Source organism: Paralichthys olivaceus, chromosome 6 (assembly GCF_024713975.1).
Source record: "Paralichthys olivaceus isolate ysfri-2021 chromosome 6, ASM2471397v2, whole genome shotgun sequence".
Taxonomy (NCBI): Eukaryota; Metazoa; Chordata; class Actinopteri; order Pleuronectiformes; family Paralichthyidae; genus Paralichthys; species Paralichthys olivaceus.
This window is the reverse complement of record NC_091098.1, coordinates 13,900,673-13,927,408: the sequence shown is the minus strand read 5'-3', so window position 1 is coordinate 13,927,408 and position 26,736 is coordinate 13,900,673. Positions and strand designations below refer to the sequence as shown.

Sequence of the window (26,736 nt, the reverse complement as noted above, 5' to 3'; positions counted from 1 at the left end):
GTCTTGCTCTCAGCTTCCTCACGCCAACACTGTGTAGCCTACACTGCACAAACTTTCCTCTGCTGCTGTGCACAACTCCAGTCTACAAAACAAATAACACGCACACAAACGCTACTCACGCTAACCCATGTGCATTCACACGCCTGGATAACACGCATTGGTTTTCTTCCTCTTCTTTCTCCTCTCCCTCCCTTACTCTGTTTATTTCTGACAAAGACACATAAACACCTTACTGTTGTGCACAAGGACACAGAGAGGAACAAACGAATATGAAACCGTGCAAACATTAAATGTCTTATTCTGCCACATCCTCATCCATCTGTGGAAGGCAGAGCTGTGCAAACGTTGCATTGCACCATTCTGCTGCAGAAAACAAAACGAGCACACCGTGGAAACGTGAGCCGATGGAGGGATGGAGACGGAAACCGACTGGGAGCCACCTACCTTCCTCCAGCCAGCAGCAGCAGAGACGTTGTCTTTCATGAAAACGGCTCCTCGTCTGTTTACAGTGTCGCTGCACACAGATGGTTCCCGTCTAGCTCAGTCCGTGTCTGGATGCAGGGTGGAGGAGAGCGCGCTACAGAGAGAGAGAGAGAGAGAGAGAGATCCTCACCAAAATAATCCCGGTCCACGCGGACGCAGCATCCAATGCCCTGAGCCAAATTACGCAAAAGAAAAAAAACAAGATTAAGCTAAGAGCAGACGACACTAGGTACTTTTGACAACTGAAGCAGCTCTCTCTGATTTCAGTGGATCGTATTGCTCCGTGTGCAGACGGTACCTCCGTCTCTCACAGACTGCGTTTGGCGCATTTGGAGCGGGTCCGGCTCATCAGCAGCAGAAGCCATGGAGATCACTGAGAATGAGCAGCTGACTGTGTGTGCTGCTCACAGGCCTGATGCTGTGTCCGTGCTCTGCTGCAGTGTGGTGGTCGACGTGTTTTACGGCAGAGGTGGTGCGTTCATCTCCAACAGGCGCTGTTTACCGAGAGATGCGCTGCGGAGACGCACCACAGGAGAGAGCGTTTAAAAGATGTATCTTTTGATCTGTGAGGCTGCAGGGTAAAGTAAATGGTAGCTTTGCATCATCAACATCATCGTGACAGGGACCATGGGATTGATTCAATCCAACATCCTCATGTTCAGATTAAAGCAGTGCCGCATGTAGTTTTCTAAATCAAGGGCCAGGGGCCACATTTACATAGACCGGCTAATTATTTTTCCATCGTCTGTGCACGATTCCTGATTTGCTAAAGCCATTTAAAGATATGACCTCCAGAGAATGTCCGCAGAATTTGTTCTGGACTTTCTCAAGAAGATGCCTTTCACACATTAACCATGTAGCAGGAGATTCTCTGCTCAGACATGTTCACAACAATGCATAATTACCTCCAGAGGATTCAGAGTTTTCTTTTAGAGCACATCAACGGAGTCGGCCCTTATCACCAAAAGCTCTTTTGACATCTTTGTCATGTCTTTTACATGTATGCATGCTTTATTTTATCAATTAAATTTTCAATTCTTAACAACTTGTCATATTTATTGTTGGTAATGTTAATAAGTGACTAGTTAATAATAATAAAAAAAATACTAATGACAGGACAGAGGCACTTCAGTTGCCAATCAGATTTCTGCTATAGGGCCAATGCCCCCCCTTGGCTGTACTGATATGAGTTTTGTTTTGGACATTCATGCTCCCAAGAAGTAAAAAAACAAATACAAGTCGTTGATCATATCAGAACTTCAAACCTTTCCCAGAGCATCCACTTTACTGTGCAGGCTAAATATAAATACTTTTAATGAATGCATGCTGTGCACATCTGACATGATGAGGTGAGAGAAACACTCAGGTGGCAGGATGCTCTTTGACAGGTTAAATAAGTCATGCGGCTGAATGTGGCCATACAAAGCTGTCACACATTTCCTCATCACTTACCACGGACGACTGAATATGTTATCAGTAACTCTGAGTTCCAACGAGTGCCAATATCTTTATTTTCGTAGCCTACACGTGGGCTCCCTGTTCATTAAACTGGGCTATCTTTGGTTGATACAAGTGAGTAATACATGTGCTAAGTTGACAGTTTATATGAGGCATTCTACTGTATATTTAGACCTTGTCACTCAGACAAAAATATGGAATATAAAAAGGTTTCATTTTGCTTCACAAATGTAATTTATACCTCATTGTTTCAGTTATATCTCTGTAGCACACTGTCATGATGTATTCTTTACAAAGTGAAGAGACAAATTATTTCTTAAATGGTATTAGGTAAAATAGTTACAGGTTTCAGTGTAATGTAACAAATGCATGGCTTTGTGGATTAGTGCTCCAGGTCTATAGGCTGCTGGCTGCCAACGGTGATTCCCTCCCATAGCTCGTCGTTCCTGCTCACTGGGCAGAATTTGATTCCGCCTCTTTGTGAGTGAAGACAAGCAAGCGGGGAAAACCTTGTCATTTTTTTTTTACTCAAGTGAATCCACCCACGTGCTGCTTTTTACATTTTTTTTCAAGTTTTCCTCAATTCACAGATCTGCTGCAGCTCTGGCAAAGCTGTGAGAGCCTTTGCATTGCCAATAAGATGCTATACCAATGCAGCCTCCTACTCAGGGTGTCACCATTTAATAAATGAAGATTATAGCAACAAGGGACCTGACATGGAGCATTTTAATGACCTCATTATGACATGATGTAAGAATGGAAGCAGTTATCTTTTGATAAATTAGATTAGATGAGACATATCAGGATAATGTGATCAGCTTTGTGGCATCCTGTGAATGGAATTATTTTTGATATTAGTAGGACCTTGAAATTTGGGTTATTTTGAATTGAATCTCTATCTTTTTGCTCCTCGTTTCCCAAATTTAAACTTGTTTGACCATGAGCAATGTTATCCATGGCAACCCCATGGGAAAATTATAACCTTTGGTGACTTACTGCACTTTAAATGTCACTTGGATCCCACCCATTAGGAGTCATTGAGCATGACAAGCACAGCAGAGTATAAACCTGCAGAAACTCTGTAGGAGCTGGTGTTACCTCATGCTTTCGATGGTGAAAAAACAGATTTGAAACAGAACAGTGATGCTATTCAGCAGCAAATATGGTTCTTTGAGCACAAGATAAAACATGTAAAACCTAAAAAGCATATAGGGCTCATTCTTTAAACCTCCTCACAAGAATGCATGACTTGAGGTGACACAGAAAAATGGGACATAAATGGACAAATATGATATCAATTTTCATAAATGTCAACCTGCAGATGTTTGTGTCTCGCTAAGCCTCGAATAAAACGCCAGAAAAACCAGGTATGAGCCATGTGACTGAGCATAGTGTGAAACCTCTGTCCGACTGCAGCATTGTAGCACGTTGACTCTTGCGAGATGGAGCTGAAAGTGATTAATGTGCTGCTCGACTCTGCTTCCTGCTGTGATAGGGATAGTGTTGCCTGGCAACTGCCTGCGGCCTTTCCTTGACTGTTTTGTCTGTGTGGTGAATGTGAAGTGGCCTTTCCTTCTCTTGCGTTTCTCTGTGCACCTGCTCAGACGGAGTTTCTACAACAGAACCGCATTTCGATCTATGACTCTCCATGAATACACAAACCGACAGGCAAACACCAGTGATTGAGTTTGTTTTATTTTACCATAAACTAAACAATTAATGGGTAAAATGTGACAGAAAATGGAAATCTGTCAATTAAAACAGTGAGTAAAGCTCGTGTAAGCAGCACTTTAGAAGCCAGGATGTCATTTCTTCTCCTCAGATGACCCGATCATTTTTCACCAGTGATAATGTTTGGGGTTACAACACACTCTGACCTCAGTGAGGATTATCAGTCAGCTCTTTGTGTTATCTGAAGCCTGATCGCACTAATGTAAGTGATGTTTACATACAGCAGGTTCTCTCTGTGCTCCACCTGGCACCTGGTTTGCACAACACACACAGTTGGCTGCAACTGCACTCCACATGCTGGGGGTGCACATTAGATCTGCAGCTGGGTCCCTAGCATGGCACATTACAAAGGTTTATTTTTGCCTGATTAGCTTTTATTTTCAACCTGAACATAGTTTTTGGCCACTTTGGGGCAGTTGATGTTGTGAAGACAGACAAATTATCACATTTTAAGTTAATACAGCAAACTGGACAGCAAACATTGGCTTATTTACACATACAGTAGTCATTCATTTGGAGTCACCATCAAGTCTAATTTCCAATATATCTGTGCCGACTCCTTAGATATATTTGTCTTTAGCATTTAAATGTTCTAATATGTTCGCCATGTAGTCATTAACATAAAGTGTCTCCACTTCCTCCCATTATCCAGAAAAACAGCCAAAAAATATAAATATAAATTCAGCCATCTTGCACATTTGGAGCCAGAGTCGGTGCAGCAGCAAGGTTCCTCTAAAACATGTGCTCGAACAATCGTGAGTCAGCCTCAGCTGTCAATCATAATATTTCATCCTGTTTTTATAGCATTAAATAATTAAAACCAAAATTACCACAACCCTTGGACCTACATTAGTGTGTAAAGAATCACCTTACCCTGTAACAGACACCGACTTTGAGAAAAATGCATATGACCTGTACTTTGACACTTTGACCGACACTGCAGCTGGCCACCAGGGGTTGATCAACACTCTTTTGGCTTCACTTTTATGGAGCTGTCATGTCGTTCATCATTTGTCTGCAGCTCAATAAAATCCGAGATGTGAATGTTGGAAAAATCTCAAGAGGACAGAGTTTTAAAAAAAGGTAAATGTAGTCTGTGTTTAGTCTACACTGGGTTTCCATGGCAACACTTTCAGGTTTATGTTTGATTAGAAGAGCAGGGATGAAACAAGGTCACTCAACATCATATTAATCTCAGAGAATAAAAAAAACCCTCATGGATAGCACATGCTTCAATAAAAGCAAAGCCGTTTGTAATCCTGGCATGTCTTATTCTCCCATCGCTTAGCAACAGGCCTTGCTTCAGCCATGTGCACTGTGATGGCAGAGCCCTCTACTCTAAATCTCGGAGAAAGGGCTGCAGGTGTCAGCCACAGTGCGCATTAACAATGGATGTAATCAGGAGGCAGGGCACACATTGTTTTCTCTCACTAATTAAAGCTGTCACTAATGCAGTTACAAGCTTCGCTGTAATAAACGGGTGTAATTAACTGTCAGGTGAAACTGTCAAGCCAAGGACCTGTTACAGATCTATTTAAAGCCGTACCTGGGAAATATTAAATCTGAAATGTACAATGAACACAGGCGACAGAAGGGCATATGATTTTGTGTTGTTGAAATGAATAGAGAGGGAAGGGGATAGGGAGAGAGCCTGACACTGCAAGACAAGGCATTTTCCAGTCTGTATCTCTAATACCTATTAATCTGTTCCTCAGGGCAAAGATAAAGGAGTTGATGCATGCTGGCTGTTCCCAAAGGAAGAGGATGATTCTCTCCTAATTAATTATGTGGGAAAACAACAATAATCCTCTGTCTTTGCAATAAGAGCTGCGCCCCTGCCCTCAGCCAATAAGATGAGATGCCCTGGAGAAGGCAGGAAAAAACTCCAAACAGTCAATGACTCACTGCCTTGAAAATATTTGGCTTCATGTGTCAGAAGCAAGAATTCCAACACAGCTTTCTTAAACGTGATGAGGATACAAGCACTGCTGCTTAGAAAGTACAGCAGCATGGAAAGCCGCTGTGTTTTCTCCTCATGCTTGTTTTTTTGACTCCGCTTCCCTAACAACTCCCTGCTCTGCAGCCATTTTAAGAGCGTGTCAGAGAGGTGCAGCCGGCGAGGCAGCAGCAGTCATCACACAGCCCATTACTTGGCAAAGAGGACTTCCTGTTCCTCTGCACAACCTGGACTCCCTCTTGTTATCTTTGCTGAGAGCCCATCAAGCCAAAGTGGTCGGGGTCAGAACACTGACCTGCAGGGCTTGTTTGCTGAGCTTTTCCATCACTTTTCATTTTTCTCACTGCCTGTGTCTGTGGCCACCAGCGGCACATCAAGCCAGAACGACAAGATCCTCTCTGCAGCTCTCCAGTCAGGGGAGACAGAAAATTGCATCTGCAATTTGGAGCGGAGCACTGTCACGAGCATGTCCGAATAGCACGGTGCAATCCTGTATACTTTTTACATCAGGAGACATTGGTGCCATGTTGAGCTAGACATTTTCCCTTAATAAATAAGAAACAGATGAATTATCAATAAAATGCACAGTAACACAAATTGAACTGTGAAATTGCAAAACTGTTAAAACAGATCCCACATTAAAAACTGTTAATTTTCTCCAGAACCTAAACATGGAGCTAAATATGGAAACATTACAATATAAAGGACTAAGAGCTATTTGATAAGTGAGAGTGTAAGAGAGAGCATGAGTCAGGAGACATTGGTGCCATGTTTTATATGGATATTATTTGTGCAACAGTACATTTTATGCTTCATGTATACCTGAGATATTAAGGTGCCTGAAAAGATAAATCTGCTGCACCTTTGCTTGAAATGATGATAAATTGAAATAAGGATCATGAGCTTGATGGAGGGCAGCGTTTGTTAGGAAGCCGGAGAAGAGAGGAAACGGGACGCAGGGCTGGAAGGAGATGAGAGGGTGGCAGAGCGAGAGAAAGGGTTGGACGGAGTGTCCTTTGGCTTTTCTGAGAATTGTGTCCTGTTACATCATTACATCAGGGGTGTTCACTGTGTTCCTTCATTTATTCAGCTCTGGGCTGTGAATAATGGAGTGCACACACAGAGGAGGTTCCTCATCAGCAGGAGGTGAAAACACAACCAGCTGCGAGAAATCAATTCCCCATTATTCCTCTTGTGTGTGTATGCACTTGCCAGAGAGCTCGCTTGCTTATGTGATTGGGTGTCTTAGATTGTGTAGGTTATGTCTCTTCGATTAGTGCCATTATTAGCTAGTTTATAATCAGATGCCGTGATGATGTCCCTCTGGCGTCACTCCTTCTCATTGTCCCCTGAACTCTGGTCTTCACGGCGCCAGCCAAAACAAAACCGGCCTGCCCCTGGTTGCATAAGACACACACCTCACGTATGAACGCACTGCAGCGACACCAGTAAGCGGATTTTATAAACAGAAAAAGACTTTTGCCTTCCTGACAAATTCATTCTCAGCCCTCTCCTGCCAGCATGTGCACTGCTCAGTATCACAATGCACTAGCGGGAATCAGCCCAAAAAATCCACTCCAGAGACAGACAGACGCAGCCCTGAGTTAAGCTGGAACTGGCCTTTGCGGTTGTTATATAATGGCTGCTGATGCTGAAGGCAGTGTAAGATGAGGGAGTGAATGAGTCTGTGTCTTTTGTGCTGGAGGATGTATCTATTATTCAGGTGCCGGTTCGCCCTTGGGTGCTGAGTGCACATCTTTCAGCTGAGCCTGGACACTCACTGAGTAGGTATCAAGACACAACCTGTGAATGTGCATCACATTTTTGATTTCAATCAGGATCCCGACATGTTGGATATAATATAAAACAGTGACAGGTTTGTAGCTCGTGTGTGTTGCAATAACGTACATACCACACTATACACTACTCTGAAGATTAAGAATTGAAACGAGTGATCAACTTTTTAAACATGTAATTGTGATAAAGTAAGTAAAGCGCTTGACATTAGCTCCACTTTGCTCTGACAGTAATCACACAGCACAAACCATCACTGATACGTCACCCTGGCTTAAACCTGTATAAAGTAAGTCTGTGCGACACTCTAGGAGTGTTCATAGTTTTTAGAGACTTGGAGTGCAAAGCCAGATGGTCACAGACAGGTCAGAAACAAAAAATGGGAATAACAGCGGATATTTAAATTTTATGCAAGTAGTTCACAGTTACAATTCCCCATAGTGCTGAAAAATGTACCAAAGGGATTTGAGAGTTTCCACCTAGTCATCAGATTCAATGTTAATATTAACATATTGATTAGAGCAGCATTAACTAACATTTCGACCTGTACTTGAACAGAAGATATTAAGAGCTTCCTTTTTCTCAGATTTCACCACTGTCGGTTCCATTTCTTTCTCTTTTACAATTTTAACTTTCACCTTTGACTTTTCTCATTGATCAAACTCGGTTTTCTTCTGTTTTGTGATTCACTGGATGACTCATTCACCCTGCTGGCATTAGATCTGGTGCCCGTCCGCCATATCATAAAAATGGCTATCAAGGGTCCAGGGGTCGTCCTACACGCTGCAACAAAAATAACCGCAATGAAGGGAAAAATCCCCGGTGCTCTGCGGATCCCGGGAGGGAGAGCGCTACTGTAAATTAAACAGATTTGTTTGGGGCTGTGTCAGTCTGTAATAATCGTCAGCTCTGGGAACAGCCTTGTGGTGAGCTTTAAGGGATTTAAAAGGCTCGACTTGTCTTGCTGTTGCCTGTGTTAATCACTTTCTGGGAAACGGTTTAATACAGGGTCATTCTAACAACTCCATCCTGTTTCTGCCATCAGTGTCATAGAGCTGGGAGCTCAGTGTCAAATTAAATGAAGACTCTTCTCCCTACACAAACAGTACGCAGTGAGAAAGAAGCCTTAGTTTGCTTATGTTGTCAGAAATAGAAATCCTCTAATTTGAACACTTCTCCATTTGTCTAATCTGTCTTCTTCCTACACATGCACAGTATTTATTTTCCAGTCCATAAATACTGTATTACTTTGTAAGAATTTTGTAATCTGTGCCCAGACTTGAATCACATTTGAAAGGTTTTGGGATAAGCTCCTTAGTTTTTTTCCATTTAAAAAAAAAAGATGAGTATAATACACAGAGTCCCTTAGGGATAAAGCTGACTAATTAAAAAACACCATAGGGCTGTAGGCTGTTTATAAGTCTTAGCTCAGTCACTACATTTTACAGAGAGGAGATAATGTTATTGATCTTGTCCAATAAAGGCCAATAACAAAGCCATAAGGAAGCAGATGTATTTACACAGGTGACACATGTCACTTGTTCCAGGTTGGCCTTTAATACGTCAGAGGATATTTCAGCTGTAGCTGTAAGGATTACTGCCAGAACCATGAAGAAAACATTTCTAAATTATTTTCTTCCCTTTTATTAATACACAATGCTTGGTGGCCTGTTTTCAAATACAGGTGCAGGTACATTCGCTGATTGAATGAAAAGCATGGCTGGACATTGCTTGAGTACCTCTGCCAAGTGTTTTTGCCTTGTCTATGTGTTTGTTTGTTTTAGCAAGATGGCCCAAAAACTACCAATAGGATTAACACCATATTTGGTAGGAGGATTCGTTAAGTTCCAGGTAAGAATGTTATATTTTGGTGCAGATCTGGATCAAGGGGCAGATCTAGGAATATTTTACTTTTAAAATCAGGCGTATTCAGGGGACTGATACAGTATCTATGAGTGTGTGCACTTCGGTGAATCTTGATTGAATATAAGGGGCTTCGGTGGAGGTATACACTGTTTATTTTATGTATGTGTAGAATAAAAGAGGCGTTTGTAAGAAGAAAACGTGTGTGCAGAGACATTCATTATCATTTGGACTACTGTTTTCCAGAACCTGCAAAAATTGAAACAGTTCCTCCTGATTAATTCTTCATTACATAAATGAACTGCACTGAGTTAAAGGAATACTCTACATTTTAGAGAGAAGCTCTCATGGCAGAGAATTTGATGAGAAAATCAATTCCACTCCTCAGCTATCAAGATAGACACGAGAGTGGTATTGATCGAACTCTCGGCAAGAAAGCTTATAAATAAATGTGCTTTCAAATATAAAAGTATTCCTTATTTCCAATTTTTTTGTAGCAGGTAAATACAAGTGTTTGACTCTGAGCGGAGTTATTATTATGTAAACTTGTGCTGAGGTAGTAGAAGCCAAACTATGTTTTAGTTTGTTGAACCACCGTGTCTGAGTGCTCGACTAGCTTGAAGGCTGCCTGGCTGATGTTCAGTTTCTCACCCTCCCTGAATGCTGACAGCTGGCTTGCATTATTAACTGAGCAGCATCTGTCTAGATTTCACAACATCATGCCCTCCTCCTCCAGCCTCCTCCTCCTCCCCATCCTGCCTGCAGGACTCAGCTCTTTAATGAGGACAGAAGATGTGCAATTTGAGAAAAAAGTAAGGAGGAAGAACATAAAAGCCACGCTGATGTTTTTCAAGTCAGTTCTCTCATCGGAGCTGGTTTACAGAGAAAACACCACCAGCAGCTCTCTGTGTCCCAAGCCACTGATACAGAAACACGTCTGACTTATCTGACTGAAACCAAACTGCACTAAAGAAACGTCAAGTTGCTGCATCAGTGTTTCACTTTCACAGACCTCTGGCATTTGTGATGTTCTCATAAATATGTATCTCATGACTATTCCTGTCACCCAATGATCATTTGGGCAGTTAGAATGAGTAATGCCTTTTCACCAGCTGTCAAACCACAGAGAATGGGCTGTGTGGTGTGAGCCAGTGTGATAGAAACTTTTGATTGTGCCAAACAACATTCTTTGGCCTTTTGGACATTTTAGAATGAACTAAACTCCCTTAAGAGCCTTGCATGAAAATATATGATCATTTAAAATCCAATCAATTTGATCAATTTTACATTCATTGATATTTTAAATACCTTTTGCCACGTCAATATTGGGGATCCTTGAGTTCAAGAAACATAAATTGAATCATAATTTCTGACTCTAAGTTGCAGACACACTGGCAGCATGGTGGAAGCATCACTACAACGACTGCATTAATTGGCCTGAAAGAGACATTCATGGTCCCCAGTGGATAAATCTTACCAACTCCGGGTTGAATTTTCCATAAGCACAACACTGAGGTTTACACTTGAGTGAAGGACTGTTTCTCCACATCTATTTTGCATATGTCCATGTCAAGGACCGCAACGTGGTAGGGCAACAAATGAGACCCTATCCCTGCATGGCCTTATTTAAATTAAGAATACTTTATTCAATTGTAGCCTACAAGTTTCTTCCTGGGCAATTTTTCATGTCATTGAACTACTGTATATGATTGTGACCTGAGTCTCAGTTTGCACTGAGTCGCTAGAAATTACCCTCAGAGGGGTACTTTTGACTTTCGCACTTACATTTTAGATCCTGTAATTTTGTACTTTTACTTGAGTAAAGAGGTTAAATCAATACATATACTTTTACTTGAGTCATTCTTGACACAAGTATCTGTATTTCTACTTGAGTAAAGAATGTACCTTTGCCACTTCTGGTTTTAAAGAATTATCCAATAGGTTATAAGAATACCTTTTCTCTTTATACAAAGTAAAAAGATGTTGATTACACCCACCACCCTAACATCTGAATGGTAAAAGCAGAAAGTGACAGGTGGGCTGAGTAAGAATGTGTCTCGGCTCAGCTGTGCCATCATGTTGAGCAGATGCTCACTGAGAGGAAATACATTTCCATGAAAAGGCTCTGAATGCTCATATTCATAGTGCGTATCGATGCGGCATCTAATACTGTGACGTTGGAGATTGCTGATGTGACCAAGAAATGGAAAGATGGAGCAGAATAAAAATGTTAATATATCATCCTTGTTAGCAGAGAGACTTGTGATGGATGATGGGTAACACGGTGAGCGGAGGTGCAGGGATGTGGCGGCCCTGGCCTGATGATACAGCCATTCATCAACTGACTGACTGCCCTGTTTGGTTTCTGAGAAAATGACACTGCCTCTATGGGACATCCTTTGAATACATCATGTATATTTTTAATTATAGGTGTTGTCATTCTCTCACGAGGGGTTGTTATATACTGCCACCAGCTAAACACTGAACTTGCATGAAGAAGTGTCATGTGGTATTTACTTACTTTACTGCAGGAAATACAACTCCAGCTGAATTAATCTTCTGTTCTTATGATGAGGTTATGTTCATTATTTAGGTTATTTTCACAAGAACAATGATAGTGAATGAAATAAAACATTATTCAGACACACATTTTCTGCCAAAATCATCAAATCTTGCAGGACAAACTATCAGGAGTGAGAACAACATTTGAGAACTACATTTTTATATTCATAGACATTCAGGTTCAGTTAGTTAGTCAAGGACACACATTTTAAGTGCCGCTGTTGCTGTCACAAAGCAAAAAGAACAAACATCTCTCAGAGAAGAACAACACCTTCACAGAAGCGAAATTCCTATCACTACTCTCAAAGACTAAACCTAAGACTTTGTTCCTTTCAAATATAATTAAGACATCAAATCCGTTGCTAACACCTACCAGGTTATGATTCTGTTAAAATATATACAAAAAAAAGTAGGTTATTTATTTATATTCATTAAGCATATATTTTGATTAAGATTTATTTGAATGCTGAGTTTAATTCTTATTACTATTATTAGTAACAATATGTGGGGGGTGGAAATATAAATATAAACACTATACGTGTTGTAATCTAAAACACTAACAGTAAATGGACTGTACTTTTAAAGCACCTTTCCAGTCTTGTCAACCCTTTAAAGGGCTTTAAACTACAAGTCACATTCATCCATACACACAGACATTCCCACAGCACACAGCGCCTCATCAGGAGCAAGTTGGGGTTTGGTACCTTGCTCAAGGACACTTCAGAATGTGGAGGTGCAGGGGATTGAACCTTGTGATTATTGGACGACCCTCTCTATCTCCTATAGAGGATAATCCTGAATCTCTGATAAAGTTTTAGAACTGCACGTTTTTCTAACAAAGGTCGTGTCATGCCGCAGTGTAAAGCAGCAAAGCCCCTGCAGGCCTCTGTGACTCCACCAAGGACGTCTGACTACACTGCACCACCAGCGGCATACTACGAAAGCAGTTCAGTGTTCTTGTTCCCGGACACTGTCATCAAAAAACTGGAAAAAGTAAAGAATCTCAAAATGTTTTAGAAAACAGATTTAACTTGATATTTTATTAAGCTGGTGTTATTAACGTATGTTTTTATAGCGTGTCACCCAAAAGACACATTTTTATGATAATAGTAAATTAATAAATGACTCATAGTCTGAAAGTGAGTAAAAAACAGTGGCTCAAAGGGGAGTCGTGATGTTCTTACAATAAAACGTGTGACACTGATAAGAGTCATTGAGCATCTGTGGGCTCAAGGCAACGTGTTGTTTTTTTCCAGTCTGTAAAAACGAGATGAATTTTTACATTGAATCAAGTCTGAACCTGCTGAAAAAGAAACAAATATGGTGTAAAACGTTATAGAAGGGATATGAAATGAATCAGCAGCACAAACTGTGATTGAAATGCCTGCAAGAGGCTGTATTACCCTCATTTTCCTTTATTTATATTCCTGCCTTGGCTCCTGTTCTGAGGTTCGGTGTTATTATGCGTCCCCAGACAGACAGGCAGTCCAGAATGTCGGCACTCATCGGTGACTCAGTGTTTGCAGAGGAAGACAGTGCCAACCTGGAGCCAACAGAGAGTGCTAATTCTGTCTATTTGGACTCTTAATGCCTGACTGGGAAATCAAAAAGCACAAACCAGTTAGCATCGCTGGTTGGAGTTTTCTCTGGCAGCCTTCTCATCAGAGGGTGTCCCGGGAGTCCCAGCACGCTGTCCCAAACTGTACTTATGATCTTCATTGTTTGATGTAGCACTAAAAAAGTAGATTTGAGTCATGCAGTGTATAAATCAAACTCAAACTTTGCTGTTTAACTCAAAACTAGTGCAGAGCCTGTTCTAAACCTGGCTGGTTATAATGGGCTGTTTGCTTGTCCTGTGTTAATGCTCTGGGGCTACTTCAAAATTATTCCTTGTCATTAGTGAGTCCTCCTCAAACAGATCTACAATATACTGTCATGGTTTGTGTGCTGGATGTTGCAGAACTTTCATATGCTGCAGAGTGAAGTTAGAAAACTTTGTGTTCATCCTACCTGGTTTATCTGCAGGGAAGATTTAGTTGTCAGTGTTTTAAACTCAATTTGTTTTGTTACAGTCCACATGTGTGGTTTAAATACAAGTTAGAATGATTTAACATGATTGAACTGCTGTTATTTTTGGGCTATTTCAGGGGTCTGTTCAGCAATTGACACTATCTTCAGACCCAAGTTCTTAACTTTTCAAAATAAAAACTCAGTAATTCAGCTTGATATAAAGCATTATAGTAACATAACAAACGTTGTGCTTTAACAGAGTTAAACATTAACAATACACAAGCCGACAAGATTAATGGATTGTGAGATATCCGTTCCACATACAGACACAGACGTTTGGAATTAGTAAGAACATAACTGTTAATGGGTCTGAAAAGGTGAGGTGCTGGTTCCTCAGTGCTGCAGAGTTCAAACCAGGTGGGAAGATGTTATGATCTGCATGCTCTAATAACTGTGAAGGAGTAAATGGAGCATGTGGATCAACATTTAGACACTTTCCTTCTCTGTGTGTATTCAAACAGACTGTGAGAGACTCAACACACTCAGAAATCCGCTTTGACTCACAGCTCTTGTCCACAGGCCTCGCAGCCCAATTCTGCATCAGCAGTACAACTGAAATATGTGAGAATGCAAGTCGCTCAGATAAGTGCGCACACCCTCCCCCATCTGCTGAGGTGCATGATGGGTGGTTAGTAATCAGTCCGATGTGACCTCTCAGGTGGATGTTGCTCTGGGAGGTACCGTGGGAGGATAAAAAAACTAGTGCAAAGCTGATTTACCGCTTTCCAAATTCTGGCTACCCATATGTTTAGAGCTGCCGGGAACATTGTGTTTTCACCTGTGTCTGTTTATCTGTCAGTGGAATTGTACATAAGGTACTGAACTGGTTTGCACCAAACTTGTTGACGGGACGATGCGTGGGACACGGGAGAACACATTTGGGTTTGGAGCAGATTCAGATTATTTCAGTTATATTTTTCCCTGAAGTCTGGTTTATGTAGTTTGACATTGGCCATGGTCTGCTCTCTCTGAAAGCCCTTCTAGTATATAAATGTGTTCACTACTAGGCATTAGGGGATAATGCAGGAATCCAGATATATTAAAGTAATCTTAAATGTAAAGAATATGTGACAGTAATCATTTGGTCATTCATTCTCTTTTAACAATACTATGCATTTTCAGTTCCTGCTGCATCACTCATGACAACCGTGAAGCCTTGAGTGAAACAATTCAGCTCTGTTTGAAATAATGCAAACCCTTTTTTGTAAATCAAGTTATCCCTGGGGCTTTGACGTCAGCGGAACATTATCTGCTCTCGCTTGAACAGTGAGTGTGTGCGCCTGCACAAGTGCGTGCACACTGCCTGACTGCCTACGTCAAACTGCAGAACTTAAGTACATCCAGATACTTTTTTATCTGTCACATCTTGCTTTCTAACTTTCGGCTCAGACATATTCATCTTAAAAATTTGCCTCAACTATCAATTATCATATTTTATACATGTTTGCCTGCAGTGTGTGTGTGTGTGTGTGTGTGCACTTGAATGAAAAAAGTTGTAGTTTGAAATCTTAATTTGTGACAACATACTGTAAATAACCTGACGTCTGCAAAGGAATCAGTGGGCTTCATTACTTCACTTCTGGGATCTCAGGTGTTACGGTTGCTTGTCAAATGTGAGAGCTCCCCCTACCGATCACATATGAGATCACAGCAGAAAACAATATTATATCAGCAGCTGCAATTGAGCCCAAGTCAACCTTCCTGCGTTTAGATCAAGAGGGAAACGGCTGAAAATAATAACTGACCCAACATGTCAGTGATTAAATACCACCGCTCTGGACGGCTGGTACAGCACGCAGAGTGTATGAGAGAGTGTGTATTTGTGCTATAGTGGGGGAGTTGGGGGAGGTTGGGGGGGGGTAACCCAGGCAAAGTAGGGAAGCTGAAGTCGAAGTTGCCATGGAAACCATTGTTTTTCCCTACCCTGTGATTGGTGCTGCTGGTGTGAGCAAGTATCTGCTATTTCTGTCATTATTCAACACCTCAGACATGAGCACAGTCACAGGACACACGAGCACACACAGGCACGCACACACACACGCACAAGTTTTGCATTTACAAATACAAAAAACGCTATCATCACATTTCCGCTGATTATTCCTAAAATTTATAATCATTATTTTGTGCTTCAGTCGTCTCTACGCAACTCACTCATCAAACACATGAATATTTTCGATGCTGACTTTTTCCTGCAGATCATAAGAGCGATGGCTTGCAGTCACTCAGCAGCAGGAGTTCCTTTGTTGATATTAACAACACCACAGTGAGTGGATCAATAGTAGAACATGTGTGCAATTCAGCCATTGATTTATCAGTGAACAGAAGCAATGACTCAAGAACAAATCAGGGTTTGTGGAGCTGCAACACTGATGAATGAATTCCTCAAGAAATACATGAAAGAGAGATGTCACAAACTGATGTGTGGGGCCGTCCATTCATACAAATCCAGAGGGAGGAACTAAACGAGTTCAGAGCATCGACAGGAATGAAAATCCTCAAGAGACATCTAAAGCTTGCGACTTTAAATTGTGTTACAAAGAGGATTTACACACTCTTAAACTCTACTCTTGTCAGTGTCTTTATTACATTTTTTTTCAAGTTGTGTCAAGTCTTTATATATATATATTTTTTGTGTGTGTTAAATTCTGGGACCTCTTGAAAAAGCCATATTTAAGATTACATAATAACCGGCTGAATATTATGTTCTGAAGACGTTGTAAAAATCAACATCTGAATTGCACAATCCACCGGATTCTTCGGCTCACTCACTCCGGTGGTAAACAAACTCATTCTGCAGGCCAGGAAACAGTTCATATACGTTGTGTGGGCCAGCCTTGTTAATCTCAGCTCATTAACATTAACCACTGGGATTCTTTTCCTCTCTGTAAATCAATAATCCTCCCTCGTGAGAGGGTTTTTTGTCGGATTGTGCATCGAGCGAGATCTTGGCGAGCTGAGAGTGAGGAGACGGAGTATTAGACAAAAGCTGTGGGGACCTGATGTGACCTGCGGTGGGATTTGATTGGACAGGTGAATGGCAGAAGCATCCCTACATGTGGAGCCCGGAGGTTGCGAGGCACTAAGACCCAGTGGAGTGTGAGGGAGGCTGGGTGCTGCATGTCTGCCCGCCTGCTGCCTGCCTGATCTGCACGGCTCTGCAGTTGCCTTGGGCACGTGCTGGAGCCAGTACATGTTTGTATGAAAGTGTGTGAGGAGGGAGAGTGTGTGTGTGACTGTGTGGGTGCACATCACAGGCTGGATGACAGTACCCCTCTGCCTCTTTCTATTATTCCTATATATCCTGTCTTGAAGAGAGCAGAGAGGAGGGAGGTGTGTGTTGTGTTTTAAGGGGACGGGGGAGTGGGGGTGGTCAGCGTGATGACGAGATAAAAAAGGCCAGGTGAGGAGGAGACACAGGAGTGTTCCTCTCCTCTCTCTCTCTGTCTCTGTGACGTGGTGTGTGTGCGTGCGTGTGTCAGTGTGTGTTTGCTGTGTGTGTGGGAGCGAGAGAGCGAAACAAGTCGGCTTTCCTTCAGCAGACTGTGAACCTGCACTGGAGGAAGAAGCCCTCTCCAGACTGAGGTATGTCACCGACTTATCATCACACACATCTCCACACATACCTGCCCTGTTAGCGGACTGTGTGGGGGGGATCAGTGTGTTGTTGTATTTTTTTAATCTGAGGCAGGGGAGTGGAAGTTAGGATGCTGGAAAGAAGGACTGTCTTTTTCCATCATATCACACTATCTTTGTGTATCCAGGATTTCTGCACACAGATGCCTCCTTAGTGTCGTGTACGTTCATTTAAACTCCTAATCGCCATCCGCTCGTGTTGCCGATGAGCAGGGAAAGTGCTTCGCAGTGAAAAGGAACACTTGCACAACAGACTAGTTTTCCTCCACACAGTAATCAGCGTATGGGGGTCATATGGTTTCCAGTCAGCAGCTGAAGAGATTCTGCTGCAACCTTATATTCAAGCTTTGTGTGAATTCTTCAGCAGAGTTTCTGAGGCAGAGTTTAACTAGAAATGATCCTAGTTTCACTGATTTGATCACTTTAGATTGGAGTCTTTGCTGCATGTGAGCCACTAACTCCCTAATTTTCACTTTATTAATTAAATAATTATGTTTGTGTGAGTATACTTCACAAAATGGATCATCATAAAGCATCTATCAGGCACATCATTCTAATTTGGATACTCTTGAATGGGATTTTCATGGTATAAAGACCCTTTCAGAGACTAACCCACTTCACTTTGGGGAGATGTGGTGATAATGTGTTTCTTCGGTCACACATATTTCACTTTTGGTCGTGGTCGGAGTGCTCGAGTGACCCTGGACACCAGAGAGAAATAAAACAGACCACGCTGAATTAGAGTGAGAATCCAGAGGGCTGTGCCACAGTAGTTGCTACATCATAGCTCAGATGTCGCTTGAGGGTTATTTAATTGGGCTGAAGGTGACTGTAACCCTTTGACCTATTCAGCAAAAGGCCACCTACTTGTGACGGTCATGCCTGATGTGCGTACGCAGGCAGGAAAAGAACAGGCGCCTCGCAGCCACGGAGCCTGTCACACTTGTGAAATGGAAAACTTGCACATGCAGGTGTGCAGCATATGGAAATGTACCAAAGACTTAGTGCTCGCTCCACGGCTTTTACAGCGTGTGGGGTTGTGTCCAGGTGAGATTATGACAGTAAACACAGCGCAGGACCGCTTGACGACTCTTCTGGCCGCACAAACACTTTGCACACACTGCTGAAGCTGCTCTGCTGCCATTTATCTGAAGATTTGATGATTTCATGGAAGCACATAGGTTTTATAATAGTATATTTTAATTGTAATATATTTATTTCTGAAAGCTCATATTTTTCATGATATGAATATAATAGTATTTACTGATCTTTTCCTAACATCACTGCAGAGAGCAGGGAGCTCTGTGGCGCTGGGTTTCACAGTTTGTTCACACATCCAGTTTGCTTCTCAACTCTGTTAAGGGGGACATATGGTCCACTCCGTGCTTTTAGCTTCTCCCTGGGGCACCAGCTGCCCTGAAAACACACATCTGAGGATGCAGATGTCAAACATAAGAAGTAAATTATGACCCCAGCTACAAGTGAGTGCATACAGTCTGACGGCTTTAACAGCCTGAGTAAGACAACTCATGTCAGATCACAGCCACACAATAGACTGCACATGAAGGCATCTTGTTCACTGAATTGCATTGCACTGCAAGTGAGAAACTGAAAACTATTTTTGGTATCCCTCATTCTTCATTTGTAGAAAATATTTGAAATAAGATGACGTATGAAGGTGTTGTACTTCCACACTACAATATTCTAGCCAATATGTTATTCATCGTTGAGTGATGAGATACATTATGAACCTTTTAGACTAATATTTTATACTGTTTGAATAAGTCAGCATCATGTTTCATGAATTGCACTCAAGCGTGTTATGAGCGTGTTGTGAAAACGAAAACAAAGGCTTTCTCTCATGTCTCTAACAAGTTTTTTTTTTTTTAAATGTTCATCTTCACCAGCACCCGCGCTTCAACAGGACTCGGCATAGAAGAGACACCTTCACTAAAAGTTACTACATCTTCAAGGAATCCACCTGTGATTGTGGCCAGGGCTTGTACAGCTCCAGCTTCCATGACGGACTCCACTGCTGGAGCTTCTCAGTGACGCCCTACGACGGGGGAGGATGGGTGATGGGCCCATGAAATTCAGTGGACGCTCTCCTCCTTATGCCATCCTCTCATGGAGCATCCTGTCACATCAAGCCCCTCCTGGAACACTTCTTTCTCCAGGCTCCCAACATTTCCAGCCTCACTGCATCCAAATATCTCGAACGTGACCCCGAGCACAGCGAGCGTCCAAGGTGGGGTAGATCTGAACCAGTCCCTGGTGCTATGTGCTATGCTCATCATGGATGTGCTGGCAGTGGTGGGGAACCTGGCCGTGATGATTGTCATCATCAAAACTCTGCAGCTGCGTAAATTTGCCTTCGTGTTCCACCTCTGTCTAGTGGACCTGCTGGCAGCGCTGGTGTTGATGCCTATGGGAATGGTGTCAGACCAAATCCTGGTGGACGAGGCACTGTGTCGGAGCTACCTCTGCTTGAGTGTGTGTCTAGTGAGTGCTGCCATCCTCACCATCTGTGCCATAAACGTGGAGCGCTACTACTACATTGTCCATCCCATGCGTCACGAGGTGAAGATGACGGTGGGCGTGGTAGTGGTGGTAGTGGTAGGAATCTGGATTAAAGCTGTTATCATGTCATTGCTGCCACTCTTGGGATGGCTGCTCCAGGGGAGCCGGGGTCTAGGGTCTCCTTCTGTCCTCATTCCTGGTCAGAGACACTGTTCCCTCCACTGGACGGGAGGCAGGACCATGCGCCTGCTTTTCATGGTCTTTTTTACAATTATTTATTTCCTGTGCCCCATGATGATCATACTCGTGGTCTATTGCAACATGTTCAAGGTGGCACGAGTAGCAGCCATGCAGCATGGCCCCCTCCCCACCTGGATGGATATGCCACGACAACGGACCGAGTCCAACAGCAGCCACTCCACCATGGCAGCTAGCCTCGGAGGAACTGGTGCCCGCGGCACCCCTCAGAGGACCTTCAGTGGTGGGAAGGCTGCGGTGGTCCTGGTGGCAGTGGGAGGCCAGTTCCTCTGCTGCTGGCTGCCATATTTCTCCTTCCACCTCTACTCGGCCGTGGTGTCTACCTCTACCCCCTCGCTAGCCCAACTGGAGGACGTGGTCACGTGGATTGGCTATTTCTGCTTCACCTCCAACCCCTTTTTCTACGGCTGCCTGAACCGCCAGATTCGCGAGGAACTGGGTCGTCACCTGGCTTGCCTCTTCAAGCGGGCTGGGCCCAGCGAAGGGCAGCAGCTGCCCAGCCGTGAGGCCTCTATTGAGGAGAACTTTTTGCAGTTCCTTCAGGGCACAGGATGCAATCTGGAGCCCTGCAACTCTCACAGCAGAGCCAGACCAGAGGAGCCAGGGACCGAGTTGGTTCATGAATCAGCTGTTCAGCAGATCATGCCAGCTGACTTCCATATCCCAGGGCAGATCCTTGAGGAGACCTCAGAGTTCATTCAGCAGCAACAGCGAAACAATGAACTAAATGTATCAGAGAAGGAGAACTGCTGGAAAACTGTACCAGAGCTGTAGCCTCCTTTCATGTACTGTCTCTTCTGCCATCAATAATCCAAGAAACATACTGAGTTTTATTCACATTTCCTCAAATTCATCTTTGATGCTTAAGTTGAAAATCCAGTGGTATCTTCTTTGAAGAATTTAAGTTTTATAACTTTTAAGAGGACACAGCAGAATATATTAAGTGCATTGTCTGATTCATATCCCCAATGGCCATGATGCTGCAGCATTACATGTTTCGTGAGCAATACAGCATCAGGCTGTTTTCTGTATTATTAGCAGATGGACAGTAAACCCTTGTGTTAACAACAAAGTGACAAAGATCTCATGGAGGTAAATACGAGACTGTGACAGAGCAGAGCTTCAGGGGGAACACAGTTTTCACAGGTTATGTAAAGCTACAAAAGCCGTTCACAGGAAATGTGTACAAGCAAATTTTCAGTGAAAATGTTTTGGTTTTTTTCACTGACAAAAATGTTGGTTCTTCATTAGACATAAGGCAATAATGTATATGAAAGAATTTGTCATGATAAATCATCACTATTCCATCTATTTCATACGCACTTCTTTGTGCATTTTCCTCCTCTCGATTTTTTTTTGTAAATATGCCCTCATTGAACTCCTTGACAATCAATTCATAATGACGCAGTGATATGACCGTCTTTGTTTAACAGGATAGATGTGACAATACTGATTTAACGATGACCTTATCATAAACAACATCCTGCCCGCTTCTTCAAGGGCCCAACTTCCCCTCCAACAAAGTGTTATTTTATGGAACTTTCTGCTGGAAGAACAACATGGTAAACTTAAGAAGTGGTTAAAGTCATTATTGTAGCTGCTGTAGACAGTATTTTAAGGAGTTAGTTGTTGGTAAAGTAACAAAACATATCTGTTGATGGTGTTAACGTTCACAGCTCCAATAGTCTCTCCATTTGAAATATTCATTGTGTTGAACAGGATCATCTCACAGCTGGTGCAGCTGCTGCTGGTATTTATAATAAACAGGCTGACACGCCAGTGTATTTTTAAACATTTTCCAGGAGCGTTATTATCATGTTTATCTGTTTTTAGTCTTGTGATTATCACTTCCTCACCAAAATCACCACACATTGCTTGACTTGTGATTCCAGCCCCTACCGCTCGAAGGGAAAATATTGTGGGTGGTCTAATTCCTATGACACTGTTGGTGTTCAGGATTAATCTTTGTAAAAAACGACTACAGGACGTTCAAAGTGTCACTTTGCTGAGAGCGAGGCTGGACGTGGATGTGGTTTTTTCGGACGTCTGGGCCCGTCCACCATCGCCCTGTGATGTCTGTGCTGTTTACAGGTAAACACAGGAGCAGTACGAGTGCTCTTGAGTTTGTGCTATAAACAACCAGGCTTGTTGTGGCTACACAGCACACAGGTGTGACAATGCTTACACATGGCAAGCTTTGCCTTTGGCCTCATTTAGCAACAAATGGAAGACACTGGCAACACTTCCTCTGATCTCAGGTGGAATACAGTTTGCACAAGTCACACAGGCAGTGACATATGTTCCAAAGAAAATTACAAGGCACAAATCTCTTACAAAACACTTTTTTGTCTTTCTGACCTTTCTCACTGCCTTCATCTTTTTTGGACTGCCTCATACAAGACTGTCGATTTGATCACAAGACTCTCCACACAAGGCGTACAGGGAAGGTTCATGTTTTGCTGGGAATCAGAACAAAAAAAGGTCCCTTTGTTAGGGGACACACAGTGTTCTAAATTTTCTTGCGATATGACTTTGCTGCTGACTGTTTTTCAGACGGATCTGTCTTGTCATCTTGCTTTGAAGTGTTTCTTTTGTGTCAAAAATTGGTGCAGAAACATTAGCCCCGAACTTAGTTTTAAATAAAATCAAGAACAATAAGGAGCACAAGACAAAATGACTGCCATAATCCTTACTGTTCTAGAGGTCATATCTTTTTTATTATTATAAGTAGTGTTGAAATTAGAGCCTGACTAATATAGATTTGTGGGGGACCAATGTCAATACCATTATGAGGAAGTAAATAATTTCTGATACCAATATATTGGTCAATATATATATATATGTGTGTGTGTGTGTGTGTGTGTGTGTAAAAAAAAAAGATGTGATCAAATCCTCATGACAAAGAAATGTGACTGAGGCTTGATATTTTACAGTTTAAACATATATAAACTGTTCACACACATAGATATGTGTATCTATGTGTGCATTTGTTCGTAAATTATGAAAGTGATTCCTGAAATGTCATATGACAAAAAAAGTAATTACAATAATTAAAAGGAAATTACAAATACAACTAGACATTTAGAACTTGAATTAAGAAAATAGATTAAATATATTTTATCTATTTATATTATAAATAGTTTTACCTTAAATGTAAATGTGAATTACTTATTCTGTAAGATAAAGATTTTTGCCCATAAACTCTGATAGTAATACAGCTCATATTGGCCGATGTTATCAGCCAACCGATATATTGGTCAAGCTCTAATTAGAACTACAAAATATGGAACCATAATAATTATCAACATATGATTCAATGTAAAAAAATAACATAAAACTGCCTTAATGTATTACACCAGCGTTCAGGAGCAAGGGTATAACCTCTTTGGATAATCTGGGATCTTCCTCATTATTGATCATTTTTATTAGTAAAATAGTTTTAATAAATTCAGTGATATTTCACACAATCTGAGGTCATCACAAATCCCCTTGTTTCAAATGTACATCAGCACACCATTCAATCAGCTGGATTTCCGTTACCGTAGCAGCAGAATTGCCCTGACCAATCTGATTACACGCCTTAAACTCTAAATCTGCTATCATCTGCTGATTACCCGGATGGACACATAAGCTGCTCTGAAGGTGACTGGCAGATAATATTCCTGGTACAGGGAATTTTAATGAAAATACAGTTTTGTTCACTGTAAATCATCAATACATGTCATTTTTCTCTCTGTATCTCCTTTTGTACCTGAGCTGAAAAGATTGTTTGGATGCTTCATTATTAGGATTTGTTTTGCCCCTTGTTAAGATTCCCCTGTGTATTGGTTGCCCATCAATTGAAATGATTTAAAACACTGCAAGAAGATTAAATTGAGTGTGTTGTGTTCTGTCATAGTTACCAGACTTTTTCAGATCAATAACTGCATCTATCACACGATCAATCCCATCAATCATCGCTCCTGCCCTCTAGCTGCCTGCTCCCTGCCTGTGTGTGTGTGCTCAGTGCAGGCAGGAGGTGCAGCGTCACAGAGGTGCAATGAAGCGGTAAGAACAGGATGAAAGAGGAATGACATTTTGAGCAAGGCACGGTGCTGGAGCCCGTCGGTTGGAGGGGACATTGTGATACTATAACCAACCTGACGCCCACTGACACTGACTCAAATCTGCAGTTGACCTTTCATTACAATAAGAATATATCAGGGTTGAGGTGAATCTGAGCTATTAATTGAATTTCAAATATACAGCAAATCTTATATCTACTGACTAAAAAACTGAAATATAAAAAACACCAATTTGAGCTGACCTCAGAAAAAATGTAAAATGTGCAGATGAATACCACAAAAAACCCCTTGTTCTTTTCTACATTGTGTATTTAGATTATAATGCACAACTGAGCTTTTTGGAGTTTAATTGTTAGTTCTGAGATGAGATTGTTCAGATCCAGCCACCAGCACTGCATCACCCGAGGCTCATTCTCTTTTTCTGGTTATCCTAATTTTCTTACCCTCTCCTGTGCTGCTCCCCAACGGACGGAGTGACTCATAACTTTCATGTTGAGCCTGGGAGGGCGCCTCCTGCAGCGCAGGGAAACGCTTCAAACAGCCTGACCTTTGTGGTGGGCTACAGCACTGCTCAAGGACGGATGCCCCATGTGTCACCCTCGAGGGTCACTTGGTGCACTGCACATTGATTCAGAGGATGAGTTTGGGTGCGTTATTGTTTCTTATCAGCTGAACGCACAAAGATGTGAGAACGTTCACCTGTCAGTTCTGTCTGCAGTGACATCACTAGGTAACACATGAACTCAATAATGTAAATTTCTCACTCACTTCCAAATCCTGACTCCACTGAAATCAGCTGTTGCCTTGGTAACCAGAGCTGAGGATGGTGTCCAGGGCTCCAGCAGGAGGAGCAGGAGAGTCGAACTGTTTGGGGGAAGGAGCAAAGTTTAGACCACTGTTAAGTTTACAGACACCAGGACCCTAGATTATCTATTAATTAGCTAGACGCTATTAGCAATGGAATTTTTGAATAACTTTAATTACACTTTACTTAATATATAAATTACTAAATCTCCACATCACATGTGAAATTATTGTTTTTACCTTGTGTATAATATTATTTCATCACTTTCAAACAAGGCACCCCTTACAATTGTTTTATAATCAGAATCAGAAATACTTTATTAATCCCCGTAGGGAAATTCAAATGTCACAGAGCTCCTGAGAAAGAGGTGAAAGAGCAAAAGCAGGTCACAAGTATTGGCTTTAATAAAAATGCATTGCAGCTCAGTCATAATTGATTAATGAGAACACATTTGGGGTGGTCCAAAATCATCTTTATTAGTGTTACATGAACATACAGTTGACATCAATTCAAATAATCAATTTTAGAAAAAGCTTTAAAACTGTTGTGAATACATCAGGTTTGGTCAAGCATTGATGTGGTAATGATATAAAGCAGATGTTTAATTAATAAAGGCATAACTACGGTGGCCCAGAGAGCTCAACACAACTGCATATTAAGAAAACACATACAAATAGAAAAAACACGTGCAGATTAGGAAAAAACTTCATCAATTTGAATACACATGCGCTGCAAAAAGTCACAACACATGCAAAAACAGAAATGACAAATGGAAATGTACCTGGCTGAAGTTCCATCTCCACTGATGAGTAGCAGACTTCAAAATAACTTCACAAAGCATTGTATTTGCATGTGTTGTGACTTTTTGAAGCACAAAAATATGAAATGTTCTCTGTAAAATGTATCATTTTACAAGTATTGAAGGAACAAAACAAGCAACTGAAGTGATTAATCATCAGACACAATGATGTAGAAAATAATGATTAGCTGCTACACTGGTTAAATTGTGAGTTTATTATTACCACAAAACACCTTTAAACTCACAGAGCAGATCACACTGACTCTGCTCTAAACCCTGCTGAGGTGACGTTAATGTGGGATGACACATGGAATCTAACGTGGTGCTGTCAGTGATGTCGTTGCTACATGTTAGCATTGGCATGATCTACTGTTCTGTTACTGTGTGTTGATGAACCCACCTCAGTGCTGCCACTACAGATCCAGTAGAACGTGCAGGGTTGAGCTTGAACGTGAAACTCAGGCCATGAAAAGCCACAGTTTGACCTGTTAGCTGGAGACACGTGTCGCACATGTAATTTACCTGCTGGCACATGGCAAACAAACATGTAGAGAGATGAATCTATCTGCAGTCCAGGTGTGGGTCCGCTGGGGGCGCTGTCACACCGCACAACACTGCTGCCACAGTGTCTGCAGGTCAGTGACGTGTAGCTGCAGAGAAAACCTGCAGATGTGACTAATGCTACATCCCACACGAGTCTGAGAGGATCTGTGAGAAGTGCATCCACTTTGAGCGACAT

At 41.9% G+C, this 26,736-nt stretch overlaps 2 protein-coding genes across 4 annotated transcripts in view; one reads left to right on the top strand and one right to left on the bottom strand.

The window, feature by feature from the left end:
- The window catches only part of amigo1 (adhesion molecule with Ig-like domain 1), a 32,727-nt gene extending 6,193 nt beyond the window's left edge, over positions 1-26,534 (bottom strand). Inside the window, exons 1-4 of one of the 3 annotated variants that reach the window (XM_020089031.2) lie at positions 26,398-26,534; positions 25,162-25,257; positions 782-996; positions 445-653 (exon numbers count right to left, since the gene is read on the bottom strand). The gene's annotated coding sequence lies outside the window, so the exon portion shown is untranslated. The remainder of the gene's footprint in view (positions 1-444; positions 654-781; positions 997-25,161; positions 25,258-26,397) is intronic. The other 2 variants (XM_020089033.2, XM_020089032.2) reach the window with 2 other exon arrangements.
- gpr61 (G protein-coupled receptor 61) lies at positions 16,379-24,202 on the top strand. The gene is made up of 2 exons (XM_020089035.2): positions 16,379-17,500; positions 19,459-24,202. Exon 2 carries the CDS (start codon positions 19,679-19,681, stop codon positions 21,101-21,103), a length of 1,425 nt encoding a protein of 474 aa, XP_019944594.2. The 5' UTR covers positions 16,379-17,500; positions 19,459-19,678; the 3' UTR covers positions 21,104-24,202.
- Positions 26,535-26,736: the final 202 nt, after the last annotated feature.

Excerpts from the sequence above, each read along its gene's own strand:
- gpr61 (XM_020089035.2), top strand. The coding sequence starts at position 19,679 with ATGGAGCATCCTGTCACATCAAGCCCCTCCTGGAACACTTCTTTCTCC.